This window comes from Euphorbia lathyris, chromosome 3, assembly GCF_963576675.1.
Source record: "Euphorbia lathyris chromosome 3, ddEupLath1.1, whole genome shotgun sequence".
Lineage (NCBI taxonomy): Eukaryota > Viridiplantae > Streptophyta > Magnoliopsida > Malpighiales > Euphorbiaceae > Euphorbia > Euphorbia lathyris.
This window is the reverse complement of record NC_088912.1, coordinates 96,133,880-96,161,861: the sequence shown is the minus strand read 5'-3', so window position 1 is coordinate 96,161,861 and position 27,982 is coordinate 96,133,880. Positions and strand designations below refer to the sequence as shown.

At 38.0% G+C, this 27,982-nt stretch overlaps 2 protein-coding genes across 8 annotated transcripts; both read right to left on the bottom strand.

Annotated features, from left to right (window-relative positions):
* Positions 1-11,995: 11,995 nt before the first annotated feature.
* On the bottom strand, positions 11,996-18,235 carry LOC136223597 (calcium-dependent protein kinase 3-like). Of its 5 annotated transcripts, none has more exons than XM_066011694.1 (9): positions 18,043-18,235; positions 17,653-17,718; positions 17,058-17,554; positions 15,038-16,830; positions 14,704-14,923; positions 14,328-14,598; positions 13,572-13,654; positions 12,550-12,657; positions 11,996-12,455 (listed from the first exon to the last, which is right to left on the bottom strand). In XM_066011694.1, the coding sequence occupies exons 5-6, from the start codon at positions 14,901-14,903 to the stop codon at positions 14,463-14,465; spliced, it is 336 nt and encodes a 111-aa protein (XP_065867766.1). In that variant the 5' UTR covers positions 14,904-14,923; positions 15,038-16,830; positions 17,058-17,554; positions 17,653-17,718; positions 18,043-18,235; the 3' UTR covers positions 11,996-12,455; positions 12,550-12,657; positions 13,572-13,654; positions 14,328-14,462. The 5 variants fall into 5 exon arrangements, with proteins under 5 accessions (XP_065867766.1, XP_065867767.1, XP_065867765.1 ...); XM_066011695.1 differs by having other exon boundaries at positions 15,639-16,830; XM_066011693.1 differs by having other exon boundaries at positions 14,704-14,959; positions 18,043-18,234.
* A 4,516-nt stretch (positions 18,236-22,751) lies between these two features.
* LOC136223648 (uncharacterized) lies at positions 22,752-26,845 on the bottom strand. Of its 3 annotated transcripts, XR_010686059.1 has the most exons (3): positions 26,603-26,845; positions 23,140-23,222; positions 22,752-22,852 (listed from the first exon to the last, which is right to left on the bottom strand). XR_010686059.1 is itself a non-coding variant. In XM_066011760.1 (2 exons), exon 2 carries the CDS (start codon positions 25,678-25,680, stop codon positions 24,298-24,300), a length of 1,383 nt encoding a protein of 460 aa, XP_065867832.1. In that variant the 5' UTR covers positions 25,681-25,689; positions 26,603-26,845; the 3' UTR covers positions 23,251-24,297. The 3 variants fall into 3 exon arrangements, 1 of the variants encoding a protein (XP_065867832.1); XR_010686058.1 differs by lacking the exon at positions 23,140-23,222; XM_066011760.1 differs by lacking the exons at positions 22,752-22,852; positions 23,140-23,222 and adding an exon at positions 23,251-25,689.
* Positions 26,846-27,982: the final 1,137 nt, after the last annotated feature.

Below are 27,982 nucleotides of genomic sequence, written 5' to 3'. Positions count from 1 at the left end.
GTCTGGAGGCCAACAAGGGGGAAATGGTCCAACTCCCCCAAGCAAAGGAAGTGGTGGAGGAGATGGTGGAGGGAGAGGAGGAGGCGGACGTGGTAATGCAGGAAGACATTCTCCATCAGATCCATCGTCTGAGTCAAGTTCTTCTTCTTCTTCTCCAAGAAGATCGCCCCGAAGAGGTCGCCCCAGGGCGGATCCGGAGAATTTTGATGATAGAGTGAGGGCCCTAGTACTCCAAATGAACGAAGAAAATGCTAGGCACAATCCATTCGCCAATAGGGATTCGCCTTTTGCAGCTTGGATCGAGGCAGAGGAAACCGAAAGAGCTTTCAAGATTCCTAATCTTGCAATATACACAGGCAAAGACAATCCAGAGGCTCATGTTCGAAAGTATCGAACCTTGGCCAGGCTCAATCGAGCCACTGAGCCCGTGCTCTGTAAAATGTTTGTCACCACGCTGGGAGGTCCAACTTATTTGTGGTTTCAATCTCTACCTCCAGGCTCAATAAACAGCTTCGATCAATTAAGCAGGGAATTTTGTGCTAAATTTGCTGGTTGCATTCCTGCAGTGGTGAAATCTGGAAAGCTTTTTGAATTAAAACAGAAGGCGAATGAATCCCTCCGAGACTATGTGGACACTTTCAACCAATTGTGTATACAAATTGTTGACGTAGATATCTCCGTAGCTATGGAGTGTTTTGTGAGAAACACTACCTGTAAAAGTTTGTAAGAGGATCTCATTCGCAAAAAGCCCACCAGCATGGCAGAATTAATGGAGCGTTGTAAAGACTTTATAGAAGTGGATGATATTTGCCGAGGTTCACCATCATCGCCAAAAAAGGACAGAGGCGAATCTCGTCCTCGGTACCGGGACAAGGACAAACGTCAGGATTCTTCCTCTCGGAACAAACGAATGGATTCTAGGAACAAATCGACGTTTGTCACCTCCTTCACACCTCTCAATGCTTCTAAAAGTGAAGTTCTTATGTGGATTGAGAACAGCCAGCACAAGCGGAGCATTTCATACCCCGAGCCAAAAGGGGGGGAATACACCAATAAAGGTAAGAATCCTAAAAATTATTGTAAGTATCACAGGAAAAATGGCCATGACACGGATGCTTGCTGGGAGTTAGCTCGAGAAATTGAACGACTCATTGAAAGAGGCAAATTGGATCGGTTCATCCAAACAGAAGGAAAAGAAGATGATAGATCCAAGGAGGACCCAAAGAAGAAAGGAAAGGGTACCATCAATGTCATAGCGGGCGGACCTGGTTATCAGCCAGCATTGAAAAAAGCAAAGAGGACCGCCCTAGACAAGACATCGTTAAACCGCCCTTTCTCAGATGCAGGTCCTAAGATTCCACCCCATGCGGATGCACTGGTCGTCACTATGATGGTTGAAGGTTGGGAAATGAAAAGGGTAATGATTGATACGGGAAGTTCATGTAATGTCATTACCCGATGAGCATTCGCCAAACTCAGGATTGATCCTGTCCAGGTAGAGCCGACTGTGGTCGACATTTTGGGAGTGACAGGTCATACCATTCAGACGAAAGGCCAAGTTACTTTGGATTGTGAGCTTACTGATGATGATCAAGTTTGGAGAGGAGATTTGGAGTTCTCGGTCTTGGATGGACAATTAGCTTACAATATTATCCTCGGACGACCTTTTATCTCCGAAGTCGTAGCTCTTATCTCTATTCGCCATTTGACACTTTACATTCCCACGGTCAAGGGAGGTGTGATGGTCAGAGGTTGTCAAAAAGTGGCCCAAGAAACATATTCGGCATCCTTAATGATTCGCCCTCAATCTAAGGAAGAAGATGAGGAGGAGCGTGTCACGATGGCCTTAGGCGAGACCGAAATGTACCTTATGGCAGAGGAGAAGCAGGTGCGGATAGCTAAGGGGCTACAAGGCAAGATCAGAGATGCAATCGCCAAAGTACTCTGCGAAGCTGAAGATGTCTTCGCATGGAAGGATGAAGTTCTCCCCGGAATTAGCCCGGACGTGATCACCCATAAACTCAACATTGATAAGGATGCAGTTCCCGTGGCTCAGAAGTGGAGAAACCATGGTCCGGAAAGACAAAAGGTGATAGAGGAAGAAATCGCCAAGCTCCAAAAGGCGGATGCCATTGAAGAGGTACTTTACACCCAGTGGTTGGCGAACGTCGTGCTAGTCAAGAAAGCTGGCGGATCTTACCGCATGTGCATTGACTTTACAGATCTCAATAAAGCTTGCCCCAAGGATAACTATCCTTTGCCATGCATAGACATGCTTGTAGATGGAACTGCCGGTCACGCAATGTATTCCTTTACTGATGTGAAGTCAAGCTATCATCAAATCCCTATGGAGCCCTCAGATAGAATCGAGACCTCGTTCGTGACGCATCAAGCCACTTATTGTTTTAAAGTTATGCCCTTCGGTCTCAAGAACGCAGGTGCTACCTATCAGAGGATGATGAACAAAATATTCACGGACAATAAGAGTGGTAATTATTCTGTCTATGTAGATGATATGATCATTAAAAGCACAACTTTAGAAAGGCATGCAGAAGCTATAAAGGAGGTACTGGACGTACTTCGGCACCACAACATCAAGTTGAATCCGGAGAAATGCACTTTCGGGGCAACATATGGAAAATTTTTAGGATTCATGATCAGCGAAAAAGGAGTTAGCCCAAATCCTGACAAGGTCAAAGCAGTCCTAGAAATGCAAGCGCCCCAGAATATCAGAGAAGTACAACGCCTTAACGGGCGTATCATAGCCTTGGGCAGGTTTATCTCTTGCTCAGCTCGTAGATGTCAGCCTTTTTTCGAAGTCATCAAGAAACAAAAAGCATTCGAGTGGAATGAGGATTGTCAAAATGCCTTCGAAGGAATCAAACGGTTCCTCACAGAGCCACCCATGATGAGTCGACCTTTGAAAGGGGAAGATCTATACATGTATGTATCGATCACGGATAAAGTCGTATGCACGGTCATGATACGAGAAGAAGATGGCCAGCAATTCCCAATTTATTACGTGAGCAAAGTTTTGAAAGACGTCGAAACCAGATATTCAAAGCTGGATAAGATGGCACTGACTGTTGTAACCACAGCAATTCGCCTTAGGCCATATTTTCAGGCGCATACTGTAATAGTTCGAACCAATATACCAATGCGAAAGGTATTGCAGAAGCCGGACACTTCAAGAAGGTTGATGGAATGGGCGATTCGCCTGGGCGAATTTGATGTAAGATATGAAAGCAGGTCATCTTTGAAAAGTCAGGTCCTGGCCGACTTTGTGAATGAATTCACTGACGAAGGGATATCTCATCCCAAGCCTCCGTTAGAAGAATGGTCGATGTACACTGATGGAGCTTCCTCGGCGGATGGAGCAGGTGTGGGAGTTGTGATCAAAGGTCCCCACTATATAAGACTGCGATACGCAGAAAAATTAAATTTCCATGCCACTAATAACGCTGCTGAGTACGAAGCTCTGATACTGGGATTATGTCTACTTCAAGAAATCACCCCAGAGCGGATCGTGATCTATAGTGATTCAAAACTAATGGTCAACCAAGTAATCAAGAATTACGAGGTGAAAGACGAGGTTCTGGCCAAATATGTAGCAGAAGTCAAAAAGTTGCTGGATCACCTTGAAGTTAAAGAAACTAGGTGGGAATTGATTCACATACCAAGGGAATCCAATAAAGAGGCTGATCAATTGGCCAAAATGGCTTCTTGTGAGGAAAACTGGGCGGATCTGGATTGTCCCTTCGAAGTAAAAATGGCTCCAGCATTTGCCTCTGAAGAAGTGTCCCTACTCACAACGGTGGAAGATGATTGGAGGTCAGTCATCCGCCAATATCTGCTAAATGGAACATTACCTGAAGACAAGGAAGAGGCGCGGAGGATAGTCAGGAGAGCAGCTTATTTCTCCTTGATCAATGATGGTCTTTACAGAAAATCCTTTAGTCATCCCTGGCTGAAATGCATTCTACCTGAAGAAGGGAAGCAGATCCTCAAGGAGCTACACGAGGGATCTTGTGGGTCACATGAAGCATCCGCCACGATCTTGAAAAAATCCAGGTTAGCAGGTTTCTACTGGCCCACAGTTGAGTTAGATGCCCAGAGTTTGGTAGAATCTTGTCACAATTGTCAGATTCACGCAAATGAGTCACATACTACCAAACATATTCAAAGGCCAATCATTGAAGGACGTCCATTCGCCCTCTGGGGAATAGACATCGTTGGCCCATTTCCCCCAACTCGCCGGCAAAAGAGGTATGTGGTAGTGGCAGTAGATCATTTCACCAAATGGGTAGAAGCCGAGGCTGTTTCCTCCATTACAGCAGAACAGATGGTGGAGTTCGTCAAGGACAACATCGTGGGAAGATATGGCGTTCCACATACCATCATCACTGACAACGGAATGCAGTTTAACTGTGGCAAATTCAAGGCTTTCTGTGAGGGGTTGGGCATCCTGAACAGATTCGCCTCTGTTTATTATCCTCAGTCCAATGGAATGACCGAAGTTACCAATCGGACGATTGTAAAGGGGATAAAGAAGAGGTTGGGAGAGCATGACAAAAGGTGGGCGGATCAACTTATAAGTGTTTTGTGGGCTTATCGTACCACCCTAAGAACAGCTACTGGGGAAACACCATTCGCCCTTTCTCATGGAGTGGAGGCCGTGATCCCAGTTGAAATACAAGTCCCCAGTGATCGGGTGGCCTTTTATTGTGAAGAGGACAACAACAAACGACTAAGGGAGCATTTGGATCAAGTTGAGGATCGCAGGAACCAATCCTATGTACGCATGGCAGCATACAAACAGCGGATCGCGGCTTACCATGATAAAAATGCCAAGCTTGTGGATCTAAAGATAGGAGATCTTGTGCTCTGTAAAACTGATAAGGTCCAATCTCGAGAAGGCAAGGGCAAGTTGGGGCTCAACTGGACAGGTCCATACCAGATAGTGGACAAGGTTGGACCAGCCACATTCAAAATACAAGATATGGAGGGCAATACACTGCCACGCACGTGGAATCTCCAAAACCTCCGCAAATACTTTGTTAGAAAATGAAGTATGTCCATGGTCTTGAGTACTCTTTTTCCTTTAACAAGCTTTTTCCCATGTGGTTTTTCTTGTTAAAGGTTTTAACGAGGCTCATTTATAAAGACTTATTCGCTGTAATAAGGTGTTTCTCCCATTAATAAACATTATTAGTTTTATTATCTATGTTCTTTTTATAGTTTACTGCTGCAATATCAATATTCCAGTCTTAAAAAGAAGGGGGGCATCCAACGCTCTCCACATTCACAATAGATCCTCATCACCGATAGAGTTAAAACGATCCTTGGACGCAAGGTCTTTACACTCTCTTATCCTTTCCAGAAAAGGATTCACAAGTCCTACGGGCGGATCATTTCACCTCAAAGATAGGTAGCAAATTGAACCCCTGGGCAGCTTTACTTCCTCCAAGAAGGAATAGAACAGCTTCAAACCTTCACAAAGGTTCATACCATGGAGTATGGCTGGCCACCTACTCCAAACATAAATCCTAAACATGCTTATATTTAAAGTACTTCTTTGCGCAAATGTAAGGGTAAAATAAATAGATAGCAGCGTAAGAGATTAACCAAATTGTACTTAGAAGGTTTTTACAAAAAATCTCTAGCAAAAGCTAAATAATAATAGGGGCATCCTCTTTTGTGCTTCCTTCGCCCACGATGCTTGCTTGAGGATCCTTCTTCTCCACAGTCACAGATCCGCCATCAGGAGATACCTCCTTATCCTTCGAAGAAACAGGACCCGGTGGAAGGACAGAATCAAGAATTGGTTCTGTATCTGCCTTGGGCAGCATCTCTTCGGAATCATCCGCCACAACTATGGTAGAAGGTTTGGTTTCCTACATGGTTCCCTTCATCCATCTCCGTACATAATTACGGAGGTATTCCCTGACATCTGGCATTTTATTGAACCTCGCCACGTCTTCTGGTTCGGGGACGGCGAACTGGGGATCTGTGAAGTCAACTTCAGGATGGGCCAGGGAGATGTACGCCATAAGCATCTCGCCATAATAAAACGCATATACACCCGCCGTGTATTCAGCTTCTCCGAGACCATCCTCGTGGCTTTTGGCATCAGAAGCCATCTTTGCCTTTAAACTTTTAATCTCCTCATCCCGAAGAACTAAGGCAGCTGTGGCGGAAGCTAGATTCGCGTTTGCAGAGGCAATGGTGGAATTAGCGTTCGCTATCTCTTTTTCTAACTTCTCAATAGTTGCCTTGTCCGCCACGTTCTGAAGAAGCCCATTTTCCAGAGTACACAGGCGGGCATACAGCTATAAAAGACAAAATGATTTAGTCCAAGATCGAAAAGGATATGAAGGAATTACCACTATTTACATTCTTTCTAAACTCACCGAGAGAAGCTCCGATTTCCCCTTGTGGACATGAATTGATCCAGGGATTTGGTTATAGTTCCTTTGTACCTCTCCCACCTGACATCCAAGGCCTCATCCAGATCATTCAGAAGGGATTCATTCTCAAAAGAACCTTGGGCCCCCAATTTGGCGGACCAGTATCCTCCAATATCGGGCTTCGCCATCTGCACAAACAGAAAAGAGCCATACACCGCTTTAGAATCGGATGAGCAAAAAAGAAATCAAGAGATGATTACCTGAACAATCTTCTCAGTAGGTTTGGCGGATCGTATCGCGTCCGCCATAATCTTGGTACTACCAATAGTATTGGGCCGCCTCTTCTTCAGTGGCGGATCGACAGCTGTCTCTGCATGACGTTTGCCCGTATCAGTTTGAGGATTAGCCGCTTGACTTTTCTTGCGCGCTTCATCTTCTAAAAACTTCATGCGCGTCTCTGCAAGAGCGTGATTGGCCTTAGATACACCCCTGTCAAAGAAGACATCAAAATAATCAAGACTCCTGAAGTAACAGAAAGGTACCTTGATCAAACTGAGTAATTTTTGAATAAACAAATTGATCCTCTTCTCGACGAATCAATGGAATGTCACTCATCATGAAGGCTAAGGCATCCGCATAAGTCCATGCATCCGCCTTGATCTGCTTCATGAGATCCGCCACCTCTTCATCACTGTTTGTTAAGATTCGCATGTCACCCGCCATATGTAGCGGTCGAGAGTTCCAAACTGAAGGAAAACCTAACGGTTTGCCATCCTTTATCTTCACATAGAAGAAACTCTCATCCCAGCAATGCATGTTGGACATTTTGTCGTAAAAGGGCGAGTAGATACCAAATTTGGCAAATGTAAGATAGGATTCCGACTTCCTCTTGGAAGGTTTATGAAAGGCTCTAAGGATACGGCCCGTATAAACAACGCCTAAATTTGAAGCGAGATAGCAATCCAGGGCCATGTCAAGCCAGCCATTAGGATGTAGCTGACTGACGGCAATGTCAAAGTATGAGAGGATATCCGCCATCATCTTAGGAAGAGGAAGGCGAAACCCTCTCTCCACATGACTACAGAATACAGTAAGGAAGTCGTTAGGCGGATTGGAGGGACGTTGATGAGAAGCAGCGAGTTGGGTCTCGTAATTTTTGATCCACGGAAAGCGATCCGCCAGATTCGCCAGATCCACAGAACTCATACGAGATGGAGTGGACTCCGCTCAAGGATTCTTTTTCCTAACAGGGAAGGAAGAAGTGGCCATTGAACCCAGAAACTGGTTACGAGCACTGGCCGGAACGGCACCGGAAACAGAAGAAAAGAAAGAGGGATTTCTGGTGGAACGAGTCTGGTAATGGTTACGCGCCGAGTTATTGAACTCAGCTAAACCGGAATTAATCGCACCTACAGAAGATTGGGAGTCTTCCGACGATGAAGTGGTCCAACTAAAATCTACTTCAATCTTAGGAGGAGATGTCGAGTTAAAAAGTTCAGAAGTCGACCCAGAAGATGAAGATGAACTTCTAAACATTCAGGATAAAAGGAAAATGCACTTACATGAAAACGCAGAAGTTTGAGGAAGATCTCTGAAAAACTTCTGGGAAAAGCTTCGAAGACGGGGAGAAATGAAGAAATGAGGAAGAAAGAGAAATTAGAAGAAGAAAAAGGTTTTTGAACCTTCCTAGGACAGTGTGCCACCACACGTGTCGGCCATCAAATGGCGTTGAACAGAGTGCTCATTAGTGAGGGAGCATATGACGGCGCGCAGAAGTCCGAAAGCCCTAAGGGACTTTAAAGGCATTTTAGGGGGGCTTCTGATAACATCGAGATATTATCATGAGGACCAAAAGAGATATTCGCCTTTAAGTATGCCACGTAGCAATCTCCTAAAAGGAAGCTGGCTGACGGATCTCCCCGGATTAGCTCTAGGAGATCCGCTGGCGGATCTCTAAGGCGAATCTCTCCATTCGCCTCAGTAACGGCTGGACGCCGGCTCGGCCATAAAAGATCATTAAATGAATCATTAATTGTCTTACCCGTCAGGTTAAGAGTAACCTGTAACCGCCATTAAATGAGCATTAATGGAGACTTTCTAGTTACCTAGAGGTTACGAACTTCTCAACTATATATAGCCTACTATCCTAGGCTATCAAGGTACTCACACTTTTCTATATTCTCTAAGCTTTGTCAATACAGTTTATTCTCCATATTCTCTACTGACTTTGGCATCGGAGTTTCCCTCGTCGAACCCAACGACGCCCCCCCACAGGGACGAGTTCCGATCAGAAATTTCTCTCTTGTTATCAAATAGTTCTTTTTATTGTTAAAAATAAAATTAAAATGGCCGATGACAACTTCGAAATATAAAAGTAAAAAGTTAAAATTGTTTGAAATCGTTTCAAAATAAAAAAGTTTAAAAGTTAAAATTAGTTAGAATATTATTTCAATTAGCTTTATAATTACTATTAACAGTCATCTTGAGCAATGTACGTGTCTTCTAAAATACAAAATTTAGAAGACAATGTTTAATTTTAAAGTTCCAAGTTTGTAAAATCGAGTGGGTTAAGTCATTTAAGTTGAGCAAACGGATTCAGGATTTACTGATAGAGTGTATTTTGTAATAGTCTCTTATAATTTATATATCTTTTAAATGTTTTTATATAAAAAAATTAAATCTCCGTACATTATTTCTATGAATTTTTTTGCATTTTCAAATGCCAATGAATGTTCAAACTTCCTAGCTTCTTTTAGATCCGTCACTGTTTAAGTTAATTTTCAGCTAATTAGTATATATTTCGCAGATGAATAAATAAAAAGTAACCGAACAATCTCGGACCGGTTAATCCAAATAATCTATCAAAATAACATATGGAAAAACGTTTCTAGAAATGTAGCATTACTAATAATTACTTTCATTATATTATCAATCTCAAAAAAGAACTACAAATCCAATATTTTAATATATTATCAATTTGGTACCAACTTTAAAAAACTATATTTTGCTCCTTCAACTAGTTTAAATTTTCATGACTAATCCCTTAGTTTTTTCTATATAGCGGTACCACACACTTTACGAATAGTAGATATGTTGTTGTATCGGGTTGGGTTGTACTCAAGTTAGATACAACGAGCTTTCATAAATCTGAAACCTACCTTAGAAATAGGTGAGCTTAGGAGGCTTGGGCCTAACATTCTTTTTATTATCTAAGCCAATCTCATTTGACGCATGCTTGGGCGGTTTGAGTGGGTATTCGAGCTTATGAACATGTTTAACGTAGAGAGACGGATTCATGATTCATTAATAGCGGTGTTTTGGATGCATTTTAGTGATTTTTGAATAAGTTTGTAGAAGAAAAATCTCTATACACAATTTTCAAAATTTTCAATATAAATCAACAATTGTTTAATCTATCAATCAACAGATATTTAATCAGGTGTTGAACTTGAACACCTCCATTGATAGCTTGGACACCTTCTAGTGTTCAAGCAGGTGTTCGATCTATCAATCGTTCTGATTGATAGAATGAACACTTCCTGGTGTTCAAGCAGGTGTTCATACCAACACTTCCTAATTGATAGATTGAACACCTCCTGGTGTTCAAGTAAGAGGTGTTCAATGCTTGAACAGATTCTGATCGATAGATTAAACAAATTAAAATGACAATAATAATATATATATATATATAAAAAAGGTAGGTAGCTTCTCCAAAAGCTAATAGTCTCTCAGAATTTGGAAAATGATTTATTAATTGTTTAAACTTGATTAAAGTAATTTATTAATTATGTATTTACTTAAAGTAATTTATTAATGGTGTATTTAGTCAATCGTGGTACACTTTTCAATTTGTCCAAAACTCATCTTGCTTATCATCGTCGTAGGATAGAATTAAACCGTTAATCATGTCTTTTTAAGCAACTATAAGAGATTAATCAATGTTATCATAATCGGAGGGTCGTTATACTTTTTTTTTAATAAGTTTAAGGGCTGAGACATAATAGGACAAAACTAAAAGGGTTAATTAGCATATTAGGAGTTGGGGATATTGTTTTGTGGATGAAGAAATCTGATTTCCGAATCAGACAGAATCAAAACAGTATATATTCAGCTAAGAACAAAAGGAAATATGATAATTTCAAAAAATTCCAAAAACAAAAGAAGTGAAACTTAAATGTTCAGTATCACACAATCTTAAGGATTAAATTAAAAATATGAAATCAATTATTTACCCAATATATTCTCCAAACAAAAAGATACAGTATATTGTTTAATTATTAATATTAATCTAGCCAGATTTATCAATTATAATATGAAGTCAAATTAAAATTTAATTTCATAAATGGGCCTAATTTCACAACATAAGAGTAGCCATAATTCCAATAGGAAAGAACAGAAGAAGCAACGGTGGCAGGAATACCATTGACTCAGATCGAGCTTTCATACCATTGACTCACATCGAGCTCATATAAGATGCTCAGTCTAGCTCGCTATTAATATAAACTGATTCAGATCGAATTGGGTTCAGATATGAGTGTAAAAATTGAATCTCAACTCTATCTTAAATAATTGAACCTAAAAGAATATGTTTTGATAATATAATTGAAATTTATAATTATTGAAATTTATAATAAAATTGAATCTCAACTCTAGAAATAGGTGGACTTAGGAGGCTTGGGCCTAACATCCATTTTATTGTCCAAGCCAAGTCAAGTCCATTTAACGCATGCTTGGACGGTTCGAGTGGGTATTCGAACTTATAAACATGCCTAACGGTGACGGATTCATGATTCATTAATAACGATGTTTCATGTGCTCTTTAGTGATTTTTTGGATAAGTTTGTAGAAGAAAAAACTCTATCGCAAAATTTTCAGTATAATCTGTTAATCAACTGTTGTTTAATCTGTCAATTGCAGAAGTGTCACCTCCTGATTGATAGATTGAACACCACTTGGTATTTAAGTAGGTGTTCAAGCTTTGAACACCTTCTAGTTAATAGATTGAACATCTCTTAGTGTTTAAGCTTTGAACACCTACTGGTTAATAGATTGAACACTTCTTGGTGTTCAAAACACCTTCTCATTCATAGATTGATAGATTTCAAGCTTTGAACACCTTCTGATTCATAGATAGGTAGATTGAACAAATTAAGATGGCAATAATAATAAACTATTTCAAAATCTATCACTACAACAAAAACTGTCTATAGAGGCAGTTTTTTTCGCTTGTAGGAGCGGTTTTAACCGTCCCTACAAGGTCTAGGGGCAGTTTTACAAACCGCCCCAAATCTGCCTCCAAAGAGGACCGGAGCTACAAATTAGTGACGAAAATCATCATCGACGGGGTAGAATAAAAATTAGCTACGAATTTTTAAAGGCGGTTTAAACCGCCCCTATATCTAATTTTAAAATCTCTCTTTTAAGTGTAGGGGCGGTTAAAACCGCCGCTACATAAACGCCCCTATATAATTTATGCATTATTTAGTATATATATTACTTTTTATATTCCAATTTCCTACCTACAATAATTATTTATTAATTAATCAAATTTAAATGAGCAAATCAATTCAAAAAGAACATGTAATATATATAAGAAATCAACTTTCGATATATTACTAAATTCAATACACAATTCGATACATGATTCTAAAATTAAAAAAAAAACTAAATTTAATGGAGTAAGTCATTCCAATATCACTACCTCGATATTGCAACACTAATGTCATTTCAAAATCAAAATAAAAACATAACACGGGATTCCCTCTTGTTTCTAAGTTGTCGATGCCCCATCTGTCCTCATTGGAAACCTCGACACTAATGGTGTTGCCTCTGAGTGCCAATGCTGCAACATAACAACCTCTAGCAGCCAATATTGTGCTTCCTTTTGAATACTTAAAGCAAAATGCACTTTATGTATTATAGACATCATTCTAACTCCTGCCTAACTCCTGCGGTCTAGGATTGCAAGTCCCGCAAGCACTCATCTTCATGCTCAGTCCTCAAAGCTTTCATCTGAACATCATGTTCATTCCTCAGTTGCATGGTTTTCTGCAGAAATTAAGAAGAAAAAAATCATATGATCAGTAACTCAAGCGTTTTAATTTCATGTTAACACTGAAGCTATATACACCTCTGTCATTACCTCCCTCATCTTATTTTCAGCTATAAGTTGGGTACGCTTTAGCTCTTCAGTGTGAGCAGCTTTGACACTCATTTCCTTTGTGTCATGCTCCTGCTGGATGCCCAACACCTACAAACAAGAAGCACTAGAATTAACTAGAGATGAGGGTTGAAAATACAAATAGAAGATCAGGTCCTTGATTTGCAAATAAAGTTTTGCAATTACACTCATTAATGGACTCAAACTCAGATTGTCAATAGATTCATCACTCATTAACACTCATAATTACTAACGTAATACCATGTATGGTAAACACAACAAACATGAAATGGATCAATATCCTATCAAGTATATTAACAATGAAATGGATCAAAAGATGACAACTCAGGCAAAGATGGAATTTATTAATATTAATTCTGATTCTGATTCCACAATAGAAGAAACAAACAATTGATAAAGGAATAAAAACCAAAGATAAACAGACAACTTTTCTGATGTATTTGACCAGCCAATAAAAGTGATATTCTACAATAGAAAATAGAAACATCAACTAAAAAGGACAAAGTTATTCCATTTTAGTTGTTTGTAATTCTTTGTCCTCAAAAACCACAAGGTTTCCATCCTTGTAACATCTTAGACTTTTCTGTAAGTGAGTTTCAACATTTCCATTTAGTTTCTCTTACTTCAGATTAAGCATATCCAGCCTTATAATGCTTTCTTCTACCCCTAGAGCAAATTGAAGTTTAATAAACCCTTTCTTGAACAGGTATATAACAGTTTGTCTGGGATCCGTCACTGTGTGCATAAATTAATGCACAGACACTAGACTCTAGATTCTTGGAATTAAGAGTAGTAGAAAAAGCTAGAGTTAGAAATCACAAAAAAAATAAAAGGGTGTAACTTAATGATGCCATATATCCACTTTTCAGATTGAACCTAAATTACCCTACAAATTATCAACAAATAAAAATACTTCGCAAATTTGAATCAAATCATTCCAATAGTGCAAGCTTCACAAAGTAAGTGAAGACAGGATTCCATACCTTGGTGACAGAGAACAAAGGTTGCAGAATCTGTCAAATGCCTTCTATTCTATTACGTTCTGCATTAGTGAGCACTGAATTACCTGATACAACGTAAACATCAGAACATTACAGAACAGACAACAAAAATTCAATATTAAGAAAAATCCCAGACTCAATGTGGCTTATGAACAAAAAACTCTACACATTTCTTTAAATAAAGAAAAATCACGAGAAAACTGAAAAGTTGGTGGTTTATACTAGAATTAAGGATCGGAAACCACAAGCAATCAATTACTAGAATTTAAAAAGAAAAAAACGCATCATTAATCACATGTATGCACTTCAGGAGCAACAAGATCCTTAAAAACATAGTATGCACTTCCAACAAGATCCTTAAAAACATCACCTGTAATCACATGTAGACCATTGAGTTCAAGATCATCGGTATCTTAGAAAATGACAGTAGTATTTCTTTTTCATGTTAATATATAAATATAGGGAACACCTGAAGTTCACAATTCAAAGAAGGCTCTATAGGAACAAGTCAAACAATACAAATAAAGAAACTGACAGTAGTATTTCTTTTTCTGCTATATCCTAATTAACCATAGTTTCAATCAGAAACTGCCTGAAACTTCTTGAACAAATTCATCTATTGATTTTTCATAGCAGATTTGGCTCGTAAAATAACTCAACTATATCATTATCAATGTTTTTCTAATTCTGAAATAAAATTTAATCCTACTTTCAAATTTCAAAGTTAAACAATTATACCTGTCTTGAAAAACACATAAAGGCCAAAATCAGTAGCCTTCAGAGGAGAATTTTCATCAGTATTCAACATAAGGAAGTTTTCCAGCTTCAAATCTCTGTGCATAACTCCCATTGAATGACAATCACACACAACAGTCACCATCTGCCTACACAGATCAGCCGCTGCCCTTTCTCAATAATCCGATCAAACAACTCTCCTCCTGCACAGAGCTCCATAACCAGATTCACCGATTGCTTATCCTCATAAGCTCCCTTCAGCTCTACAATATTCCTATTACATTTACCCCCAAAAATACAGAGAACACCAAAATCAAAATTGCACTTATCTTATACCCCAAATACATATCAATTTCACTAAATTAATTAGATTACTGACCTGTAGCCGGTGAGATGGTGGATGATCTGAACCTCACGGCGGATATCCTCCAGGTCTTCCTTGTGAACGAGTCTCCGAGTAGCAATCGATTTGCAGGCGAATTGCTGTTTAGTCTCCTTATGAGTAACAAGATAAGTTACACCAAATTGACCGCGACCTAACTCACGGCCGAAACTGTAGCTGGCCTTGACGTCCTCCATCGGACGACCGAGGACACGGCCTACGCCATTCAAAGAATGTGGTGGAGCATGACAAACTCGAAAAGAAAAATTACCAAATGTAAATACATCAATTTTTGAAGATATTGAAATGAAGAACTCGAAATCAAGCTTACCAGTCAGAAGAAAATAGAAGAGGATTCAAGGGAAGATCAAATCAGTGGACATGCAATTAGAACCCTCAAAATCAAGTAGTTGAAGGGGCGATAGAGTTTTTGAAGTGAATGAAGGAGACGATGAATAAAATTAGGGAAATGACCAAAAAGGTTTTCTCTTAAGATAAAAATATATATTTTTGTTGGCCCAGAGATTTACTTTTGGGGCTATTTTTAGATCCGCCCCAATATTAGAGGATGGGCCTTTTTATGTAAGCCCATTCCGGCGCTTATTAGTTTAGCCGCTAAGAAAGGGCTGGTAAAGCCCATTTTTATTGTAGTGTATATAGTTACTTGCACCTCTAATTTTATCCCACATTTTCTTTTACCAAACTGGACCAATATATATTTCGAACACCAATCAGTTAAAAAGAGTAACCGAACAACCTCGATGGAACTGATTAATCTGAATAATCTATAAAAAAACAAAATAGCATATGGAAAAACGTTTCTGGAAATGTAGCATTACTAATTACTTCCATTATCAATCTCAAAAAACAACAACTACCAACCCCCAAATTAGAAACCCCAATATTTTAATTTATGCAGTAAGAACAGCAACCTTTACAGCAGCATTAGCAGGTGAGCAAGCCAAGAACATAAGAGCAACCATAATCCCAACAGGAAAGAACAGAAGAAGCAACGGCGGAGGAGGCAACGGCGGCAAGAATAACGGCAAGAATACAATTAATGCCGCCAGTACCATCAGCAGAAGAACACTAACTAAGCCGAAACACCGAACCATAGTCTTTTCTCTGAACTTGAAGCTCTGAACATGTCTTGCTGAGCTACCATTTTATTTATATTATTATTAATGTCATCTTAATCTGTTCAATCTGAACCAGGATGTGTTAAATCTGTCAACCAGGAGGTGTTAAATCCCCAACTCCCTTTGAACATCTGCTGATTCACAGATCGAACACCTCCTGATTAACAGACTATACTCAAAACTTTGGAAACTATACACAATTTCCAAAGTTTTCAATATAATCCATTAATCAGGAGGTGTTCAATCTGTGAAACAGCACATGTTCAAAGGGAGTTGAGGCCTTAACATCTCCTGATTGACATATTTAACACCTCCTGGTTCAGAATGAACAGATTAAGATGACAGTAACAATAATATAAAAAAAATGGTAGATAGCTTCTCCAACAGCTAATTAGTCCCTCCAACTTTGAAAATGACTTATTAATTGTTTAAACTTGATTGTATTTAGTTAACCTGATACACTTGTCAATTTGTCCAAACTTGTTAATTCTCTTGTCATCTTTTGAAAGCTGTCAATGGTGAAGCAGAATGGGGACAAAGGGTTGCCTCTTGAGTTTCATAATAGTAATAATAGTCCACAAACTCTCTTAAAAAAAAAAAGTTGAGTCTTCTATCTAGGGAAAATAGGTCATTACTAAATTCCTAAATACATTGAAGTCTCCAGAAGAACTTTGTTATCTAGGGGTCCCACCACAAGGGTGTAATGGGGGCAAGCCTTCCCCTACCAATTTTTTGGCGAGAGATTTCTCCTAAGACTCTGAACCCATGACCTCTCGGTCACACGACAACAACGTTTACCGATGAAACTAACATCTTAAAACCATTTGTGAGGGACATTAAGTAACTTGAAGATGAAACCATATATCCTAAAAATTTAAGAAAACACAAACTTGCCAGGGAACAAGTCATTGTGAAAAGCATAAAGGATTGCAATAGGAGCCATTGAGATGAAGAACTTCTTTATCACTGCAGCCATTGCCACCTCCTATATGAGAGAAATAAATGGAGAAGCCAACATTGTTAGATAACACAGAGAGAGAGAGGATATATGATACAATTTGAAATGCAGCAGTCAGCAGGGATATCTAATTTCGATACCAACAGTAAATTCAATTCCAGTAGTAGATAAAAAGCAGAATCAAAAAATAACTAACGCAACCCTGTGGATTTCCTGTTCTTCCCCTTCTAAATAACCAAACCAGGGGAACTTACTTTCATGGAAAAGAACGTCCTTCGCTTCCTCGAGCAGAGCAGAAATGTGGCAGAACCGCTCCGTCCCCTTTACGATCCTATTAAATTTGAAAGTTCGGGAAAGATCATTCGCTTCTCTTTCTGTGACGCTTCAGCTGGGAGCGTACGATCCTCGAGATCTCTCTTGATGTCATAGAACCAAGGTCTATTTAGCTTACTCTAGGCTGCGTAACCTCTTAGACCTAAACTGTACTTCTATTGAGCAATGATATGGAGCATATACATAAACTGAAATTAAGATTTTTAGATCACCCTTCTGAGGAGAGAATAATCAAACCAGTAGAGGGCAATCGTTCTGCTATCACTCCTCCGGATGCAGCTTTCCCATACCCCGAGAGACTTCTAAGAATGGTCTCTGTACCAAGGGTGGATGCGAAATGGGGCCACCCTAGCCCATTGAGTGCTCTACCTCGGGCCACTCCCGCCCCCAAAAGCGGAGACCAAACTAGCCCCTCGTCCTGATTTAGAATAAGAATCTTTATCCTCAGCATATTATGTCAATTGAAATTCACTTCTACAGGCAGAAATCCATAAAGTAGCTGCTTTAGAACCTAACCTTATTTTGACTTCTAGGGTTTGCTGGTCCTAAGACCTGTCTCCTCTCCGCTTGGCTCGATCCGCTCTGAAAAAAGGTAGTTCCATGAGTGCTTTATCCCCACCCTGACCTTGTCTGGTCTAGGGTATAATGCATGCTATGAAAGGAAAAGCCTAATGTTTAGCTGTAAAAAGCCTCATTACCGTAAAATGCAATCAAAATAAGAAGCGTAGCATATGTTCTATAGGAATCGCTTATACAGCTGAAAGGGAACTAAAATATAAATTCAGAGAAATTGAAAAGGTAGAAATCTAAAGGCATTGAAATATAAATCCAACAGACAAACATAAATTCTCAATTGTAAAAAACCCTAATTTGTTTACAAAGATGCAATTACTGAAATTATCTAACCTGAATGGCTGAAGATGTAGATGATGAATGATGAACAAGAGATGAGGCTAGTTGTGAATCGAAATTGGCCTGTGAATGAACAAGAGATGAAGCTAGTTGTGAATCGAAATTGGGAGTGACTGAATAAGGGATGGGACTGGAGCAGGTCTTTCGGGTTCCTTGTAATCGAGGGGATCTGCCAAGTCCATTTCACAGTCTGTCTCAATGATGGTTATTGCATTTGAAAGCTTAATATCTATGTAATTATTTTTGACTTCTCGACTTTTCGGTATTAAGTTAATTTTTTTTTTTTTTGAGTTAATTTTGTTTGGAAGTTATTTTTTTGGAGAGTACATGAATATTAATGGGGTTAAATATATTTTTTTTGAAACAAGTACCCGGATTATATTAAAGAATATATGAAACGATCCTTACAAACAGCAGCTGATACCCAAATAGGAATAATAAAGCAGGAAAACTCGTTGGCATTGGAAAGGGCATTGCCGTGTAATGACATGTGCAAATGGGTTTAAATGTTTACTTCATCTAACCTCCAAATTGGGTGCTAATGGAGTAATGTAAAAAATTTAAAAAAAATTTGTCTCTGCTGAGTAAATTTAATTTTCCTTCCCCTCCATATTTAAACTCTCAAACGAAGTAAACATTTAACCTCATTTACATTCTATAAACTCTTTAACTTTCATTTCCGTTGCTTCCCTTCCTTTTCCATTAGCTCCATTAACTCTCACCTCCATTCATCTCCAAACTCTCAAACAAAAGCTTAATCACGAGATGCTCAATATGTGAAACAACAAATGTTCAAAGGGAGCTGGGGATTTAATAATAAAATTTGAAATTTATACTTAAAACTAAATATTTGATATATAACAAAATTAATTAATGTTAATAGAGCGGTTCCGATCGAGTCTAGTTTTTTAAATTTGAAACCTGCTCTAGAAATAAGTGGATTTAGGGAGCTTGGGCTTAACATCCTTTTTATTGTCCAAGCCAAGCCCATTTAATGCATGTTTGGGGATTCGAGTGGATATCGAGCTTTTAAACATGTCTCACGTATAGTGACGGATTCATGATTCATTAATAGCGGTGCTTCGGGTGCTTTCTAGTGATTTTTGGATAAATTTGTAGAAAAAAAATCTCTATACACAAGTTTCAAAGTTTTCAGTATAATCTGTTAATCAATAGCTGTTTAATTTATCAATCAGCAGATGTTCAATTAGGAGGTGTTCAATCTATCAATCAACATGTGTTCAACTTAAACGCCTCCTAGTTGATAGATTGAACACCTTCTGATTAACAGATTGAACACATCCTGGTTGATAGATTGAACACATGATTGATAGATTGAACATTTCCTGGTGTTCAATAGATTGAACATTTCCTGGTGTTCAAGCCTTGAATACTTCCTCGCCTGAATGATAGATTGAACACCTTCTGATTAAACAAATTAATATGACAGTAATAATAAGGGTTAATACACATATTTGCCCTCGTATTTTTTCGAAAAAACAGATTTGCCCTTATATCAAAAAAAATCACAAAACTCTCCCTGAGCTTTCCACGGACCTGCACATATGCCCTAATCTAACGGGGCTGTGATTTGGCACAAACGGCGTGCCACGTATGACGCCACGTCCCTCCACGTCATCAGCCAACACATTAAAAAAATCCACGTTGGCAACTCACCATATATAACAGGTTTCCCTCACCTTCTTCTCCATTTTCAATCGTGATTTGGCCCTTCCTTCTTCTTCATCCATGTCGTTCTGAAAGACAACGGGTTAGGGCAAACTGAAAGCTGATTTTTCAAACTTTCTAGACGTGTTATTCAAATCACAAAGATGACAAGTGAAATCTCGGTTGGTTCGTTACATTCTATGCGCCATAGGAAGATGGAACAAACGTACGATGATCCTCCCAAATTCTGCTACTGTAATTTGAAAGCACCCAGATGGACGAGTTGGAGTGACGACAACCCTGGAAGAAGATTTTACGCTTGCCCTAAATTTCGGGTATGTTTATTGTGTTCTCAAATTAGGGATTTAAGTTACAGAAAATTAGGGTTCATCAACATATTTGTCTGAAATTAAAGGTTTATGTCTGAATTGGTGGATTGTTGGAATGTTGAATTGATTATTAGTTTATTTCTTAATTTGATTGTTAGTTTGCTGATTGAAAAATGGGTTAAGATGATATGTTTAAATCTATATGTTATTAAATCTACAGGACAAAGGATGTGGCTACTTTGATTGGCATGACGAGAAGTTGTCGGCTAGAGCAAAGATTGTGATTGATGAGCTCCGTGAACAAATTAAGCATTTGAAGGAGGAAAATCACACGTTGAGAACCGAAGGAGAATACACGTCCAAGGATGATTCATTGTACTGGCAGTCCCTTATACAAACTCAGCTTGACAAGAATCATGAATTGGGAGTTGGGTTAAAGGCTGTGAAGAAAACTAAGAACATCTTAATTGGGTTGCTTGTCATCACTTGGCATTTGCTCATTTACATGTGGTTCAAATGAAGTGATTATGTCTAGCCATTAGCAGTGTTCTAAAAGTCGTAAAGCGCTAGTCGGACGGACAAGACCTCAAAAGATTAATCGGGGATTAATCGGGGATTAATCGGATATGTATTTTTCTATTTTTTATATTTATAATTAAATAAATATTATATAAACACATTTAAAATATAAATTATCACATCTAAAAATAATATTAATAAATATTATAAATATTTACTTTAAATAAATAATAAAATATTCATAAATAATATATTAAATATTCATAAAAAAAATATGTCTACTACCTTCTCCATATTCATCAAATAATTCTTTATTTTCTTCCTCAAAATATTTAATTCGTAATTTAATATATTGAAATTAATTTTATTTAGTGCTATGTAAATTAGTTTTATTATTTTTAGTTGTTGTTGTGATCATTAATTATTTGTATTATTTATTTTGTAGCAAAATTTTTATAATTTTATGATTTGACCCGATTTTTAGCCGCCTAACCCGATTTTTAGCCGCCTGGCCCGATTTTTAGCCGCCTAACCCGACTTGCCCGTCTAACCCGACTAGCCCGATTTACCCCGACTTGAACCGCCTAGACGGAAATATATCGAACCCCCGACTTAACCCGCCCAGTTATAAAAAATCGGTCAGTGTTCTGAATTTCGCCGACTAGTCGGCCGATTAGTCGGCGACTTGGCCGACTTTTAGAACACTGGTCATTAGATAACTTATGTTGTTTTGTAATCCTATGGGAGTAGTTAGTTGTATTTTGGTATCTTAGTGTTAAGTAGATAGTATATCAGTGGAATTGGAAAACTGTGTTACGATGTATTTTGGTATCCATGGGATTAAGTCGATAGTATTTTAGTGTCAATTTGGACTAAGTTATGATGTATTTTGTTGTCCTTTTGGACTAAGTTATGTAATGAACTAGTGTCCGTTGGAATAGAATTGGAAAATTGTGTTACGATGTATCTTCAATACTCTGATTTTATTTTATTGGCCTATTGCTGTTCTATTTTGCCTTTTGCTGTTCTATTTGCTGTTCTATTTTGCCTTTTTGCTGTTCTATTTTGCCTTTTGCATCCAAGCTTAACTTGTATATAATTATTTTTAGACTTTAACAGAGTATAAATACCAATCTTTTGCCCAAAATAACTTTTATAATTTGGGAACTTTCTTCTTCAGTGGATACAAATCCAATTTTGTATGGAAAAATTTGTCATTTAACATACATCAAGCTTTAAAATAGGGTTAAGGTGCAAAAATACCCCTAACGTTTTGGGTGAGGAGCAATTTTACCCCTAACGTCTAAAATGGTGCAATTTTACCCCTAACGTTTGTAGCAAATAGCAATTTTGCCCCTAACGTTGATAAATTGGGTCAATTTCAGAAATAATTCATCAAATTGTCTTCTTGGTCATGAATTTTATCATCTACATTTCACATATACGTCATTTTATCAGTAACAAATCATAAACATATGTTGGGATGTAAAAAAAAAATAAAAAAATATACTTTTTTTTGTACGAATTAGACAAAAAAAATTCAAAAAATTCACCGAATTTATAAATATTAATCTCCAATTCTATTATTAAATTACAAAAAAACATGAAATCTTTTTTTTAGAATGAATTGATATGCAATTGGTGCAAAATAATGAATAAAAGTATAGGTGTTTTATAATAGTGTCTGAAATTGACCCAAATTACAAACGTTAGGGGTAAAATTGCTCTTGGCTACAAACGTTAGGGACAAAATTGCACCATTTTAGACGTTAGGGGTAAAATTGCTCATGACCTAAAACGTTAGGGGTATTTTTGCACTTTAACCCTTTAAAATATCTTGAACAGAAAAAGGTTGTTAGCAATTGATAGAAATTACAATCTAGAACTTATTTATTTTCTTAAGAGTTGGTTAAGTTAGTAATGAAAACATTATCCAGAAACCTTAGAATATAGTAACAGATGGAGTTACAAATTGGATACATACGGGCTACTTGCTTCAATAAAGCGCTCTACCATAATAACATTTTGCGAGGTAAATTCACCAAGAAGAGGAATCCTGGATAAGAAATGAAAGAAAAAACGGGTGAACCCCTCTGCTAAACATACAGATAGTTCATAATCCTCATTATATGCACAGCATAAACAGAAAAAGCTATTAATGTTAGCTGTTGAAATAAACCAGGAACAGGAGATGAAACTGTCACTGGACTATTTAAAATTGCAATCTTTGCAATCTTGCTCTTGTTTTTCAGTGCCCATGTCAATCCATACGAACCTACAAGAAATCCCTTTTAGGGAGAACATAAAAGTACAAATTAGCATCATAAAGACCATACTACTTATCCTGTTTCTGTAAAATAACTTGCCATATACATATAAATTTGAAGTCATTCCAAAATCTAACTACGCCACTAGAGTATAGACAACTTCATGGATCCAATTATATATATAGCCTAAACAATCATGTCACCACTTCTTGAACCAAGAGACAGCTAACAGCTCAAGAATCTGCAAACAACAATTGACAGTTGACATCGGATAACTGAAAAAAATGGCCTTTCTCAGGTTAACTCACAATTCCAATCAAGGAACCATCTATTGCTGAACAAACACCCACAAATAGATACTTTGTAGCAAATATGGCTCATCCCATGTCACCTGCAATGAGAAGCCTCATTGATATGTAAAGATACAGAAAATAGAAACTGCATACTACACTCACTTAACATTAAAGCAAGTGTCAAGTACAAGGGATAAGAAAAGAAACTCAAAAATATGAAACTCAAAAATATCATCAGCATCAATGTTTTATAGTTTAATAATATAATTATTAGATCATTGAGAAAAGAAGAAACTGAAAAATATATTAAGTGAACCAGAAAACAGACTAGAGAAAGTTAGTTAAAGTTGCATTATAATTTGCTAGAGAATCCCCAAAGGACAAAATTTACAAATTTTCCAGTAAGTATAAGGGATCAAAAGCTGTAACCAAAATATTCACAACGTTTGATAATTACATATATTTATCAAAATATTCACGTGTGACAAAACAGCATGTGATGCCCAAAATATCCAACAAATTTAAGGTTTCTTCTTTTGCAATCCGATCCTCTTCTCCCTTTCTGCTTGCAAGGCATTTTCGGTAACCGCCTTTTTGCCATTCCACATTAGTCCTTGTCCTTCAAATGGGAGATCTGTAGGCAGCAGGTCCTCCCCCCTGAATGGTATCCTTCTTGTACCAGTGTGTTCTCTCTCTATTGTGCGCCTAGCATGCCTTAGTTCATGTTCAGATGGGATGGGAAATATAACTTCAAGGTCAGCCTCATGTACCAAATCTGCCTACACCCTTCCTTCCAACCCTTCTTCAAAGCACCAAAACAAACAAAAATCCTCCAAAAGACTCTCTTCCCTTTTCTCAAATCTTCCCTTTTTAGGTCTACCTTCAAACATGACCCTGGGTTTGTTGTCATGCATTCACTGGCATAGGCTTCTAATGTGGCATACTCTTGCTTGTAACTGCTATCTACTTGTTCCAATATTAACTGCCTAGCCCTTAGACACTTAGCCTCTGACACATCAACTTTAAACATGCTTTTAGCATCCCTCCTCATATCACCAGAACTGTAAGAAGGTCTATCTAGCACCCGATCCATAAATTTGGCAGCTATCCACTTCACTGTGGCTCTTTTATTTGCAAACACCTTATTACACTCATGACCATGGGTTATAGTTTTTACAACCATTGTAGGACCCCCCTGTCTTGGCTAATAAACAAATGAAAAGGACACTCAAAACATCGTACTCTAATCCTACTTTTGTCACTCTTCATTATTCTAATATCATAACCCCCAGTGACAGCATAGTCATTAATTGCATGCTTAGCCTCCTCTATGCCTCTAAAAGTCATGCCTATTCTAAAATAAGGTCTACCTTTCTCTAGATTGTACCTTTCCCGTTTCCTGGCTTCTTGAATCTGCTCAAGTGCCTCCTCCTCATCATTTACATCAGTATCATCATCACTCCCTACATCGTCATCTCCCTCACTCACCTCATAATCCTCATCTTCACTATCATCTTCACCATCTTCTTCCTCAACATTCCCATCCACATTTCCTTCCTCTTCAACATTTTCCCCTATATCAACATGTACTCCTTCATCCACAGTACAATCCTCCACATGTCCTCCACCATCTATATTGCCTTCTAGCCCACCATCCATAGTTCCTCCCCCCTCAACATTTTTCCCTGCTTCAGCATCCTCACCCTGGACCTCCACCTCAACACCATCAAACTCACCATTTCTATTAACTACATCAGCCTCTAGCCCACTATCAAACTCAACATTTTTCCCTGCTTCAGCATCCTCACCCTGGACCTCCACCTCAACACCATCAAACTCACCATTTCTATTAACTACATCAGCCTCTAGCCCACTATCAAACTCAACATTTTTCCCTACTTCAGCATCCTCACCCTGGACCTCCACCTCAAGACCATCAAACTCACCATTTCTATTAACTACATCAGCCTCTAGCCCACTATCAAACTCAATGTTTCTATTAACTACATCAGCCTCTACCCTATCATCACCCTCAACTTCTACCCTATCATCACCCTCAACATCTACCCTATCATCACCATCAACATTGGCAGCTTCATCACCTTGGACCTCAACATTTTCCACTATATCCTCTTCCCCTACATTACCATCATCCCCTATACCTCTTGCCCCCTCATCCTCCCCCACACCATCCATCTCCTTATATGGAAGAGGTAGTATATCAGTCGCAAAAATCGGCTCATCTACCTTATGGGATGCATAAATGTGAACAACATTGTTTTTCTTACTAATGCACTCCAAAAGTCTCCTAATACTAGCATCCCCATCTAATACAAACACCCTACGAGACTTCAACAACTTACCTGGTTCTAGGCATAGAAGTTCACAAACATTGTGGAACTTTAAATCATCCCGATATAACTGCTTAAGGTCATTTATGTTTAAAAAATCTGGGTCAAACTTATCTTTGATGATAAAATCCCCATTTACATAATCTAAATGTGGATGAAGGATCCATGTACCCATAAAGTGCAAATATACTTTCACCAATACCATTTTCAATATCTGCAACAAAATACAGTCAACAAGCAAGCATTAACCACATAGTAAACAAGCAAACATTAATAGCATTAATATAAGCCTAACAATAAACAGGCAAGCATTAATCACCACTGGAGTATATAAGTCGTTCTAATAATGAGATGAAAGGTTAATGTAATAGTATATAAGTCGTTCTAGTGCCCAGTTGAAGATTGTCTAGAAATAGTATGATCATTTCAAATGTTAACCTATTGATACATTAGCATAATCATTATATGGCAAAAGACCACTGGAGTTTTTCCGTTTTCGGTGACAAAAGTGCAGCTGCTTCAATGAAGGTTTGGAATAATAAAGCAATGAAGTTATCTGCACAGTTGGAGGGGGGGATCCAAATTGACTGAACTTGCTTCTATTTTGATAATAAAGCAGTGGCAGTACTAAACATGATCTGGGCAGGAGTAGAACAATTATTCCAAACCTTCATTAAGCCACAAGAACCAACACAGCATAGCAGCAATTTCCAGGTCTTTAAGGCTGAAATTGGAACACCACAAAACAACCAGAACTGGGTAAAATTTGAAGCAGCTGCACTTTTGTCACCGAAAACGGAAAAACTCCAGTGGTCTTTTGCCATATAATGATTATGCTAATGTATCAATAGGTTAACATTTGAAATGATCATACTATTTTTAAAAGAACACAAGTCACCAATAAAAAAAACACTAGATCCACCGTTTTCTAAAAGAAGCCGGTAACATAAAAATCAAAACTCCAACAAACAGAAAACATACCAATCAAACATGAAATTTCATTCCACGACACTCAAAACACAGATACCCATCAAACCCATACCAAAAAAACCCATACCCATATATCTAACTTGCATGCCATAACCCCGTAAAGAAACTCCATAGAAAGAAGAAGTTCAGAAACTTACCTTTACGCGTTTTTTTTTCTCCTCGCGCGATCGATCGTTCGATTCTTCACTCGACTCCAGTGCTTAGTGTTCCGGCGTACTGTACTTCATCCTCCCATAAGCTCGAATATCCCTTCACTCATCTGAACGCAAGTGTTATTAGGATTTCTCTCTTCGGTTTTGTCAACCCAGAGCAAGAATAGGATGACGATTACGATCGAGAGGAAGAACACGAAAGGTTTGTCTGTGTAGTTTGAACTGATGGGTCGAAATGAATAAAATTGAATTTTTAATTTCACTTTTATATAGTAGTTGCCACATAGGTTTTTATTAAATTAAAGAATAATGTAATTATGGACGTGGCAGGGGACGTGGCGTCATACGTGGCACGCCGTTTGTGCCAAATCACAGCCCCGTTAGATTAGGGCATATGTGCAGGTCCGTGGAAAGCTCAGGGAGAGTTTTGTGAATTTTTTTGATATAAGGACAAATCTGTTTTTTCGAGAAAATACGAGGGCAAATATGTGTATTAACCCGTAATAATAATATACAAAAAATGGTAGATAGCTTATTCAAAAGCTAATTAGTCCCTCCAACTTTGAAAATGACTTATTAATTGTTTAAACTTGGTTAAACTAATTTATTAACTGTGTATTAGTAGATATGATACACTCAATTTGTCCAAATCTCGTCTTGCTTATCATCATTGTAGGATTGAATATAATCGTTAATCATATTATTTGACTCAACTATAAGAGATTAATCAACCGTTATCAGCGGGTCGTTATACTTTTTTAGATAAGTTTATGGACTGAGATGTAGACAAAACTAAAAGTGGTAATTAGCAGATTAGGAGTTGGGTATTGTTTTGTGGATGAAGAAATCTGGTTTAGGACAAGTCAAATTAAAATTTAATTTCATGAATGGGCCTGATTTCTTAAATCGGATCCAGCCCAACTATAATGATCATAAGTCAAGCCCAGCCCAATATTTTAATGGCTCAGTCCTTATACAGAAGACATCACTTTAACGAAAAATTACTTTTAAATATAATAACGTTAAAAATATTTTTATACCTTATTTATATAATTGAATAAAAAAATACAACAAAAAAGCATAAGAAAGGCTGTAATCTTTTCAAGTTCATATATTAAGTTCATAATGTTCAATTTGTCACAACGAGCTATCGACAAATAAGTGTACTCTATCTGAGTCGAATCAAACATATAAAATATTTAATCTAGTCTTAAACATGTAAAACAAGAACAGAGTCAAAAATGTGGTCGAAGGATTTTCGATGTTAAAGTCTGTAATATGTTGCTTTAGAGAGTAAATTGTTGCACTTTTAATATTGATAATGAACATGGAGTATCTAAATTTGTATGTACAATTTGAAAATAA

Coding starts and splice junctions, on each gene's coding strand:
- LOC136223597 (XM_066011696.1), bottom strand. CDS start 14,903: ATGGAGGACGTCAAGGCCAGCTACAGTTTCGGCCGTGAGTTAGGTCGC. Junction 14,599..14,703: donor CACCATCTCACCGGCTACAG/GTCAGTAATCTA, acceptor TAAATGTAATAG/GAATATTGTAGAGCTGAAGG.
- LOC136223648 (XM_066011760.1), bottom strand. CDS start 25,680: ATGGTATTGGTGAAAGTATATTTGCACTTTATGGGTACATGGATCCTT.